We start from the raw sequence: 12137 nt of genomic DNA, 5'->3' as shown, positions 1-12137 counted from the left end.
TTAGAACAAACAAAAGTCAATATGATAAATTTATTGGACAGGCGATGTTATCAGTTTATCTATCTGTCCATCTATGTCTGTCTGTCTGTCTGTCCCTCCCTTCCTCTCTCTCTCTCTCTCTCTCTCTCTCTCTCTCTCTCTCTCTCTCTCTCTCTCTCTCTCTCTCTCTCTCTCTCTTGCTAACAACCGCCTTGTCTGCTAACCACCGTGCTTCCGTGTGTCTGGCCGCTGCGGGATGGCGGGTGAGAGCGGATGGTGTGTTCCCGGGAGAGGTATATGTGGTGGTTTTAGATGGAGGGATGGAGAGATGGATGGCGGGATGGAAGAAGAGAAAAAAAAAATGTAGCTTCTGGGTGTATTGCTCCTCCCTACTCCCTACTCTCCACCGCCTGCCTGCTTCCCACCTCACCTCCCTCACCTCCACCCTACCTATTGTTTCATCCCCACGCACTCATCCTTCATCCTCCTCCCTCTCCTCCTCCTCCTCCTCGCTTCATTCCTTTCCCTTCCATCAGTATCTGCTTTTCTCGCTATTCCTTCGCTTCTCTGTTATGGTTCACGAAGAGTGGACGCATGTGGAGGAAGTGAGAGGAGGAGGAGGAGGAGAAATAGATAGATATCAGAAAAGAAAGAAAGGAGAGGTAGATGTGGACGAGGAGGAGGAGGAGGAGGAGGAGGAGGAGGAGGAGGAGGAGGAGGTGGAGGAGGAGGAGGAGAAGGAGGAGGAAAGATACATTAAGACTTTCTTGGTCGATGAGTCTGGCGGTGTGTAGAACCCGTAGGAGGAGGGTGAAGGTCGCAAGCCTCGCCCTCACCCCTGGGGCAGCATCACCCTTATCCACGGGACGGGAAGGCCTAGAATTAACGCAACACTTCGGGGAGAATGGAATTTTGTCCAGGACGTGAATAGGAACGTCACATACATTCCTTCTCTTCCCAAACAAAGTACGGGCCAAGAAGACTATCTGATTCCCTCTGTGTTTCGTGTTATTGTTAGGTTGGGATCAGATTCTCCTTGGCTACGGCTGGTCAATTAGGGTTTTGATGCCTTGGGACTCGCGCTCAGAGGTTTCTCACACTTAGCATCCCCCTTCTGGAATGCGATTCTGATCCTAATGGCTTGAATAACGTTGTCACACTCATCATCATTCCGTACAGCGAAGAAATCTAAGGTTCTCAAGTTCCATTTCTGATCTTTGTTTTTCTTCAGTCTTCAGCTCTTTCCTCCTTGGCCTTATTTGCCAGCGTGACCTCTGACCTTGAACCCTGACCGAGGAATGCGACAGTGACCCCTGAACCCCCTCCTTACCTCTCCCCTTCCCTCCTCCTTCCTCTACTTGACCTGTGACATCGAGTTAAAAATGCTTGGCGTCTCTAATTTCAGTTTGTGGAGGCTTTGTTTTGTTCTGCTTCTGTTGCCTTGCCTTTCATCAGTCATTCTGTGTCTATTTATCTTTCTATCTATCTATCTATCTGTCTATCTGTCTGTCTGTATCTCTGTATGTGTTTATTTGTCTGTACATCTAGGGTATCACGTTGCTTTTGTCCGTTTTTTTTAGTGTTTGTTTAGTTAGCTTTGTGTGTGTTTAAGTATGTGTGTTTAAGTGTGTGTGTGTGTGTGTGTGTGTGTGTGTGTGTGTGTGTGTGTGTGTGTGTGTGTGTGTGTGTGTGTGTGTGTGTGTGATATCCGACTCACTGGACATTAAGAACAGTGGAAGTGGAGATGATGATGATAATAATAATGAGAGAGAGAGAGAGAGAGAGAGAGAGAGAGAGAGAGAGAGAGAGAGAGAGAGAGAGAGAGAGAGAGAGAGAGAGAGAGAGAGAGAGAGAGAGAGAGAGAGAGAGAGAGAAACACTCACCCACCAACACACACACACACACACACACATATAATGAACTCACATGACAACCCTTACTGGTAGAAGCAAAAACAACGTAAGGTCACACACAGGTAAGTTTCCTCACCTATTGTCACCTGTCTTTCCCATCATTAACCTTAGAATCTCTCCACACTACCTCCCTTCTGTATTCTCCTCCCTGTAACCTTCCCTGTAACCTCCCGTAGCAAAAAAAGCGAGAGATAAAGAAAGAGTAAAGAGAGTGAAAAGCACCCACAATAAAGTATCTAAGGAGGAACTCAAGCACTGTACAAAATTAACGAGACAAACATCACATCGCCAGTGGCTTCAATTTTCCCTCAGCGCCCAAGAAAGACGTGATCGAGGCCAGGTGTGACTAATGCCTAGGTAACCTGCCACCACACACCTGCTCACTACTACCGCTACCACACACACACACCTACTGCATACCTGTCAACGCTACCTGGAAAAACTGCACACCGTTCTATCTTATACCTGTGTATATATGAAGCTGCTACACACTTAATTTTTGGTTCTTGTCACACACCCGTCATGGCTACCACACACCTCTCTATCCTCCACCAAACACCTGAATGACTAGCTATACACCTGTCACCGTCTCCATATATGTCCAGCTTCCACCACACACCTGCTGATGCTGCCAAACAAGCACAGAGGTCCACCACTCACCACATACCACACCTCCACTACCACACACGTGCATGTACTACTGCTACTGCACACCTAATGCCTAAATCACACATCTGTACAATCTTACACTTGTCACCATTGCACATCTGCGTCAATACACACCTGTTTCCATTTTAGGCCAAGCGAGAAATGCTATGTGGAAAGGTTTTTTTTTTACTTATTTATTTTTGTGTCAATTTTTTACTTAGGTGTGCGTTGCTCTGGAGGCAAAATTCCAGATATGAAACTTATCTATATAATCGCTATACGTTTTTGATACTTATGATCGTGGGGGTTGTGTTCCCTTTGTCCTCCCAACTGAATTTACGATAAACCGTGTCTGGGCAGAAACCGCACACAAAAAAAGACGTACAAGAAGAAGGAGGAAGAAAGAGGAAGAAAGTTTTGGCAAGGTTGCGGGCTGGTGACCGGGGAGGGAGGGCGGCTCACCACCTACCCCTTCGTTAAAGTCTCCCCTCGCTGGCTACTAAATTTTCTATGACTAAACCGAGTGAAGCGCCATAGCAAATTCTGTAGCAGGTCTTAGAACTTTCTGTCACATATTTGCGATGTCTTATCTGCCACGGCGGTCTTGTACGGAGACACACGACAGCGTGGGCGACTCATACAGCGCATGTGTTGAGAAATGAGCATAATCCGAACCACGAGGAGCTACAGCGTGTGTCCTTAACCAACCCAGACTTCTTCTCGTCCCTAAACACTGACCTTGGCTTCGGAAAATAGCAGTTGTATTTCCCTGAGTTATTTTATATAGCTTGGCTGTTTAAGGAATCCTGAGGGAAGGTTAATTTAAATGCTTTTCCGTGGGGAGATTCAGTGTCTTAGTGAGGAATGAAGGAATGTCTGCCGCTTCTACGAAATTGAAAAGGGTGAAAGGATGTAGATTTTTTCGGTGGTGGTTGTAGTGGTGGTGGTGGTGGTGGTGGTGGAGGTAAGGTCAGTGATAGGATGGTTGGGTGGTGATAGGGGTGGTTGTAGTAGTAGTAGTAGTAGTAGTAGTAGTAATAGGAAAGTTCGTCGATATTAGCAATAATAGAGATATTATTATTATTATTATTATTATTATTATTATTATTATTATTATTATTATTATTAGTAGTAGTAGTAGTAGTAGTAGTAGTAGTAGGGGTAGTAAGCGTGCGGATCAACTGGAGATAAACTGAAAGGTGGCGATAATAATGTTACTGTTGGGTTTCTTATGCAATATTTCCTCTGTGTTAATAATAAAATCTGCAGAGTGACTGTAATTGCTGATGGTGGTGGTGGTGGTGGTGGTGGTGGTGGTGGTGATGATGACCCAGCGGCCTCGGCAATGCTACAAATTGTACTCAGATAATGGTGGTGATAGTGATGGTGGTGGCATACTAGGAAATAGGTTAATGCTGGTGATGGTGACAATGGTGGTGATAGTGGTGGTGGTGATAGTGACAAAAGTAGAGGTAGGGATAGTCAGGAAAATAGTTGCGTAGATAGTGGTGATGCTGGTAGAATGGGCAGGGGGGGTGGTGGTGGTGGTGGTGGTGGTGGTGGTGGTGGTAGTGGTGGTGGTGGTGATGGTGCACATTCCTCTCTCTCTCAGGCGGAATAACTACTGAGCCTGAGAGAAGACCTTGTCCGAGCCCTTGCCATCTGACCTCGGCTACCCCCTCTCTCTCTCTCTCTCTCTCTCTCTCTCTCTCTCTCTCTCTCTCTCTCTCTCTCTCTCTCTCTCTCTCTCTCTCTCTCTTGCTTGTACATGTCATGACAGACACATCTACATTTTTATAGGTAAAACTATAGTAGTAGTAGTAGTAGTAGTAGTAGTAGTAGTAGTAGTAGTAGCAGCAGCAGCAGCAGCAGCAGCAGCAGCAGCAGCAGCAGTAGCAGTAGCAGCAGCAGCAGCAGCAGTAATAGTTATGATAATGATAATAATAATAATAATAATAATAATAATAATAATAATAATAATAATAATTGATAATGAAATGAAATTAAAAAAACAAACAGATGGGGAAGGAAGAGAGAGAGAGAGAGAGAGAGAGAGAGAGAGAGAGAGAGAGAGAGAGAGAGAGAGAGAGAGAGAGAGAGAGACGGATGCGCTGAATATTTGCGGAAGCTGAAGTAAGAGGATGCTGTTGTAATTGTTGTTGTTGTTGTTGTTGTTGTTGCTGTTGGTGATGGTAGCGAACGTAATGTTATTTTATGATGAAAATTTTATACATGTCTTCTTAATTTCATTTTATTTATTTATTAATTGGGATCATAATTACCGCAGTCATCATTATATTTTTTCCAGTATCACTAACATCATCATCGTTACCATGAATTACAGTGATAATCTCGATAAAAGCAACGTTTCTAGTGCACGTAAATAGTGAAAAGTAAAGTGGAAAATTATCAACCATAATACGTACAAGCACAAAAATAATGATAATAACAATAATAATAATAATAATGATAATAATAATAATAATAATAATAATAATAATAATATGAAAGCTAACAATCAAATAACAACAGCAGCATCAGCAATAGTAGTAGTAGTGGTAGTAGTAGTAGTAATAGTAGTAGTAGAAATAGCAGCAGCAGAAGCAGCAGCAACAGCGGTACCAGCAGTAGTAACAACATTAGTAACAACAGTATTAGCAGCAGGATCAACAGTATAAGCACCACAAACAAGTCGCAGAATAACGGTAACCAGGTAACCAGCCACGGAGCTTCTAATTAGCGAGGAGCGGTGGTGGTGGTGTTTATTGGTTAATTTAGTAACCTGAGCAAGAGAAAGGAGGGGAAGGAGGAGCAGAAGAATAGGATCTCTTGAGGTCTATTGTTGGGCAGAAGAGATCTTCCCCCACGCCCTCCCCCTACGCCCACCCCGCCGCGACCAGGCTGGGCTAGGAAAACTGATACCCGAGGAAAGTGACACTCTATGGTCTTCAGTTCTCAGTCATCGCCCATTCTTAACTCCTCCTCCCCCCTCCTCCCTGTCCCCCTTTCTCTTCCTCTCCTCTTGCCTGTCCTCCTCTTCTCTCCTTTTCTCTCTCATAAATTCCTCGCCTTTTACTCCTTCTGCAGCTTTTGTTTTCGGAAATAAAGGGTTTATTAATTGCGTTTTATATATTTTGTTCTGCTTTGTGGTACGTTTTATTTTATTATTTATTTATTTATTTATTTTGTTGTATTGTTTCGTTCTTCTTTTTCTTCTTCTTCTTCTTCTTCCTCTCCTTTTCTCCTTCGTCTTGTGGGATTAGCTTAGTGTTATTTTCTTTCTATTTCTATTTTTACTTTTATTGGGATGTTGCACTTTTCTTTATTACATTATTTCCTCTTCTTCCTGTTATTCCTCCTCCTCCTCCTCCTCCTCCTCCTCCTCCTCCTCCTCCTCCTCCTCCTCCTCCTCCTCCTCCTCCTCTTCTTCTTCTTCTTACTGTTTTCATCATCTTCTTTGTTCTTGGTCCCTTTCCTTTTTCTTTTCTCTTTTTCTTGCTGTTCTTCTTGTTCTTTTCTTATTTTTCGCGTTGTTCTTGTTGTTCACCTTCTTATAAACACTAATTTGTCTTCATTCCCTTTCCTCTTTCACCGGGCGTGCCAACACTCACCCACACTTCTATCCTCTCATCAACTCACTCAATCCTCCCTTAAGTTAAAGAAAAGAGTGACAGGAACGGACAGAGTGAAGTGAAGTTTGCTTTTTCAACTTGCTCGTTCTTTTTATCACTAGAAATCACGTGACGAGGGATGAGAAAACACGGTAAAATTCTCTCTCTCTCTCTCTCTCTCTCTCTCTCTGTGTGTGTGTGTGTGTGTGTGTGTGTGTGTGTGTGTGTGTGTGTGTGTGTGTGTGTGTGTGTGTGTGTGTGTGTGTGTGTGTGTTAGATGAGGCAACCTTATTTTTTAACATGGGGAAGGAAGGAAAATATATTCTCTCTCTCTCTCTCTCTCTCTCTCTCTCTCTCTCTCTCTCTCTCTCTCTCTCTCTCTCTCTCTCTGGCAGTAAATAAGGATAACAAAACAGCACTGTGAGGTATCGGCGGCGACGTGTCATTTGAAGGTAATTACCAGTGTTACACCTGAGGGTTGGCCAGTGTCTTGATTTGCCCAGGTAATGACAGGTATTGGGCCAACGAGTGCTTTAAGTTTTTACCTGCTGTTTCTGGCTGGCAAGTGCACAGGTGAAATTTATTGGCATTGTTGTTGGGGGTTGTGTTACTGTTGTTGCTGGTGGTGGTGGTGGTGGTGGTGGTGGTTTTCTTGTTTCCGTTATCATTACTACACCTCCTCCTCCTCTTCTTCCTCTTCTTCTTCTTCTTCTTCTCCTCCTCTTCCTTTTCCTCTTCTTGCTCTCTCATTTCCGCTTCCTCTTTTTACTTTCTCTTGCGTGATCTCGTTCTTGTTCTTCTTTCTTCGTCTTCTTCTTTTTCTTCTTCTTTTTCTTCCTGTTTCTCTTTCCCTTCTCAATATTTATGTTATTTCTTTTTTTTTTTTTGTTTTTTTATATTTATGTTATTTCCTTTTTTGTTTTTTTGTTTTTTTTTATATATATTTCATTTCTCCCTTCATTTCCGTTTGGATTTTTCATATATAATATCCCGTTTTATTTCTTATTTTATTTTCATTTTTTTTTTAATTCTCTCCTCCTCTTTCTAAAAAAAGGAAACATAACTAACCATCATCACCAACAATAACTGCTATTACTATTACCTCCACTCCTACCACCACTACTATTACAACAGCAACAACAACAACAACAACAACAACAACAACAACAACAACTCTCTTTAGGTAATGAACGCAGGTTATAGGAAAACTCCCCCGCCTCCCTGCAAAAAAAAAAAAAAAAAAAAAAAAGCTTAGACGACAACAACAGACTAGACAGAGGTTCTTGAAAACAAAGGACTCTGAAAGGACAACGCGAGAGAGAGAGAGAGGAAAGAAGAGAAGGAGAGAGAGAGAGAGAGAGAGAGAAGGATCTCGGGGCGCCCCAGAACAAGGGCCTTCAGTACTTTCTCCTAAGGCTCCACGTAACACAAGCCAGCATGTGAAACCAGAGATCAGATGGGCAGGAGGACGACCTTTGAGTGTCTCCATTATACCGTAGATGCCTTTTTCCACCACCAGCACCATCACCACCACCACCACCACCACCACCACCACCACCACTACCCTGTTCTTGTTCTGGTTTCATCTTCCTGTCCTGCCAATCTGGAATCAAGTTGAGTACGTAATTGTTATCATACACGAGTCTCTGCAAGGAATCTAGACCTTGACTTTATGTGATGATCCTTCCTTATTCTCCCCCAATGACGGTGATTTAGTGGAGTTATCACCCGCGTGTTTATTTACCTGTCTCTTAATTTGTTGTTTCTCCCACAGGTAAGTGTCGTGGCGCCTGCTTCGGTCCAGCTGCCTAGTTTAGAGAGCAGGTGAGGTGTCTTTGTCGTATTTGCTCTTGTTTATTCGACTTGTAAACACCTGGGATAGCAAAGGAGGTGAGGTAAACTTGATCGCTTGCTTATGTTCTTCTTCCCACTCGTTTTTACTTTCTCGTTCGAAGTGTGAGTTTAGAAAGAAGATGAGTTTTTTTTTCCTGTGTATTCTTATTTATTCGACTTGTAAACACCCGTAATGGTAAAAGACGAACACTCGCTTATGTGTAAATTGTTCTTTTCATTGGTTTTTACTTTCCCGCTTGAAGTGTAAGTGTAGAGAGCAGGTGAAGTGGATTTTTATCTGATTCTCACTTGTGAAAACCCAAAATAGTGCAGGACGGAACGCTCGCTTAAATGTAAATTCTTCTTTTCACTCGTCTTTACTTTCTCGCTTAGAGTGTGTGTTTAGAGAGCAGATGAGTTGACTCTCTTACGTACTCTTGTTTATTCGACTTGTAAATGCACATAATAGTAAAAGAGATGAGGTAAACAGGTAAATTCACTTATATGTAAATTCTTTTCACTCTTTTTTTTTACTTTCCTGCTTGAAGTGTAGGTTTAAAGAGCAAGTAAAGTGGTTTCCTTATCTGAATTTTAGTTATTCGACTTGTAAACGCCCGGAATAGTAAACGCAGGTGAGGAAAACAGGAACACTTGCGTATAATTCTTCTTTTCACTCGTGTTTACTTCCTCGCTCGTTGTAATAAAGGTAATAAAGACGCGCGGCTCAGACTCACGCCACTGTGAAGGAAATCTGAAGACGAGCAAGAGAAAAGAAAACGCAGACCACGGAAAATAGTGTGCGTACCAGGGACTGATTTTTCCTCGTCAATCCACCGAAATATTTATCAACGTCTGTCTTCTTTCTGTCTGTCAGCGAAGATGTGAACTTTTTTCTTTTCTTTTTCTTTTTTTCTTTTCCCCATTGAAGAGGAGACTGACCATGAGCTAAAAAGGATAAAATAAAAGGCACTTAATTGCAGTTACCGAAAAAAAGAGGAAAGCTGAGTACACTTTATAGTCACTTACAAATTTTCCAACAATTTTGCTCTACAGTCACAGTTACGTGGCCTAGAAGAGACAAAGTTAGCCTCTCATTCTCTTTTTCTTTCTGCGCCCAAGCAAAGACATTTTTTGCATTGATGTTATCGAAAAGAAAAATATATCAGTCTCTTAAATAGTTCTGTAGACAAACCTCTCTCTCTCTCTCTCTCTCTCTCTCTCTCTCTCTCTCTCTCTCTCTCTCTCTCTCTCTCTCTCTCTCTCTCTCTCTCTCTCTCTCTCTCTCTCTCTCTCTCTCTCCTCCACAGTACTATGCCGTATTTAAAGTCATGTTGCATTCCACAAAACTGGAAGAATCGGTGTAAAGGTGAAATTTAAGACTACTTCTTCTTTTCCCCATCCTTGTTTATTCCTAGAGTCAATAGAGAATACTTATCAACAAGGAGGAATGAGGGAAGACTTTTAAATTTCACCTCTACGCCCATTCCTCAAATTTCGTAGAATGTAACTTAAATAACTTCACTAACTTAATTAGCTTGACTTTTAAATACGATCTAAACCCCAATTATTTTTCGTAGACGTGAGTTGATGTAAGGTAAAAAAAAAAAAAATAAATAAATAGATAAATAAAAAAAAAAAAAAAGGCATCATAGCTTCGCGTCGCTCCAGGCTCCTAAATTATGTTAATACTTATAAAGAGAATGTTCCTGAGAGCGAAGCCTGAGTGGAAAAAAATCAAGAATCAATAAGAATGAATTAATCTTGGGATACTTTCGCCACTTGAAAAAAAAAAAAAAAAAAATCGTATCGGTTGTAGATTTTTTGATACCGAACGTAATTGGGATTATATTTATATGCGGCAACTTAACATATTTACGATGACAATGATGATGATGGTAACATGAACGATAGAAAAATGTGTAATAGTAACAAGATCAATAACTGTGACGACGGTATAATAATAATAATAATAATAATAATAATAATAATAATAATAATAATAATAATAATAACAACAAAAGTACCAATAACAATAATAAACAAATACAAATAAACAATAATAACAAAAAAACAAGAACAATACCAATACCACCGCCAAGCAAACTAAACAAACAAACAAACAAACAAACAAACACAAGCAAAATCAATATACAATACAAAAAACAAAGGCAAAAAATACATAAAACATACAATACATACCAAGACAATACATACAGTACACACATGCATAGATACAAACATACCAACACACACACACACACACACACACACATATACATACATAAATACAGAGGGACAGGAGGAGACAGACAGACAGACAGACAGACAGACAGACGGACTGAGGTGGACATCTCGCCAGTGTCCACAGCAAAGTCGAGGCGTAACAATAGCTGACCGAGGGGGGTGGTAAAAGGGGAGAGGGGAGGGGGCGTCCTTTTTCTGGGACAGTCCTGAGGGGAGGGAGAGGGAGGGGAAGGGGGATGGATAGGAGAGGGATGTAGGATGGTCACAGCGATAACACCAAGAGCACGAGGAGAGAGAGAGAGAGAGAGAGAGAGAGAGAGAGAGAGAGAGAGAGAGAGAGAGAGAGAGAGAGAGAGAAATAGCCGTAGGTTAATCAGAGGACACAAACAATAGGTATTTGATGAGCAATGTTTGATAGGCCCCGTTAACCTTTCCATCGCTGGGCGCGCACACACACACACACACACACACACACACACACACACACACACACACACACACACACACACACACACACACACACGAGAGAGAGAGAGAGAGAGAGATAAAGAATGAAAGCACTCCACAAGACAAGAATCCCAAACACACATGCACACTTGAAAAAAATACACACAAACACACACACGCACACATAGTACACGGCACGATAGTAGGTGTATGTATGTGTGGAGTTGTATCACACACCTGCAGGACAAAATACCATCAGGTGTGGCTAGTGGGAGGTATAGGCGTGAAGGGAGAAAGGGGTGGTGTGGGCGGTGAGGGGCCGGGGAGGAGGCGGGGCGGGGGAGCGAGGCTGGGTGGCGAGGTAGCCTGGGTTTCATTTAGCGGCTGGCAGTGGCGGAGGGCGGAGCTGGTCCTTGGATGTGAGCGCGGCCGTGGCACACACACACACACACACACACACACACACACACACACCAGTTTGTTATTGCCAGCATCTCGACCTGTTCTGACCTGACTCGGTGCCCTTCCTCGTTTTCTGTGACTGCACTTGAATCTGCGTGCGTGCCCTCGTTTCGTCTACGTTGTATACTCCCACACACGCGGTTCTTGGTGCTTAGTGCGTGTGCGTGCGTGTGCGTGTGTGTGTGCGTGCGTGCGTGTGTGAGAGTTGTCCCCTCCAGCGGGAGAGGAAGATGAGATAATCCAGAATCAATTATCTGAAGTCTTGGCATAATAAACTGATGATATAAACGCTTGTAAAGGCACCGTCAGCTGAACATGAAGCCTCGCACCCTGACGCTCCCAGACAGTGACCGGAGCTGTGAAGGCGCCGACACTTACCCTCTGACGCTTGCAGGAAATTAAATGAGAGTTATAAACAAAAAAGTAAGTGTCTAATCCATCAAAATTATTATCTCCCCTCCTCCTCCTCCTCCTCCTCCTCCTCCTCCTCCTCCTCCTCCTCCTCCTCCTCCTCCTCCTCCTCCTCCTCCTCCTCCTCCTCCTCCTCCTCCTCCTCCTCCTGCACCACCTCCCGCCCCGCAAAACTGATCTTGATTGAGCGGGAGAGAGAAAAAGTCTTAAAAGTTAAAAGTGTTTGTGACTGACTCCTCTGATTACTGACAATTGATTCATGGGACTTGAAGTTATTAGATCAAAAAGGTGTCAAATATTAACTACCTAGATAAACATCATAATTACCCAAGAGAGAGAGAGAGAGAGAGAGAGAGAGAGAGAGAGAGAGAGAGAGAGAGAGAGAGAGAGAGAGAGAGACTACTTTTGGACATGAACATTTAATTAAGGAGTGGTGTCCCCCCTTCAAATCACCGACACCTTGCCATCAAAAGCATGGCAGATCAGACCAGGAATTTGGCGCCAGAACTCGAGCACTTAGACTCCGGTGCTTATGGGAGGAGGGGAGGCATAGAGCTTAAGTAGGAAATAAGGAGGAGAACTGTCGTAT

At 42.9% G+C, this 12137-nt stretch overlaps 1 protein-coding gene across 3 annotated transcripts in view; it reads left to right on the top strand.

Moving 5' to 3' along the window:
- The window catches only part of LOC135088688 (tetratricopeptide repeat protein 28-like), a 96960-nt gene extending 87743 nt beyond the window's left edge, over window positions 1–9217 (top strand). For 2 of the 3 annotated variants that reach the window (XM_063983629.1, XM_063983630.1), the window contains one exon: window positions 7926–9217. In XM_063983629.1, the coding sequence (XP_063839699.1) occupies window positions 7926–7979 (54 nt within the window). In that variant the 3' untranslated portion in view covers window positions 7980–9217. The remainder of the gene's footprint in view (window positions 1–7925) is intronic. The other variant, XM_063983631.1, reaches the window with a different exon arrangement.
- The last annotated feature ends 2920 nt before the right edge of the window (window positions 9218–12137 follow it).

The sequence above is a fragment of the Scylla paramamosain genome, chromosome 31 (assembly GCF_035594125.1).
Source record: "Scylla paramamosain isolate STU-SP2022 chromosome 31, ASM3559412v1, whole genome shotgun sequence".
Taxonomy (NCBI): Eukaryota; Metazoa; Arthropoda; class Malacostraca; order Decapoda; family Portunidae; genus Scylla; species Scylla paramamosain.
The sequence above is the reverse complement of the archived record's forward strand: the minus strand, read 5'-3'. Positions and strand labels throughout refer to the sequence as shown.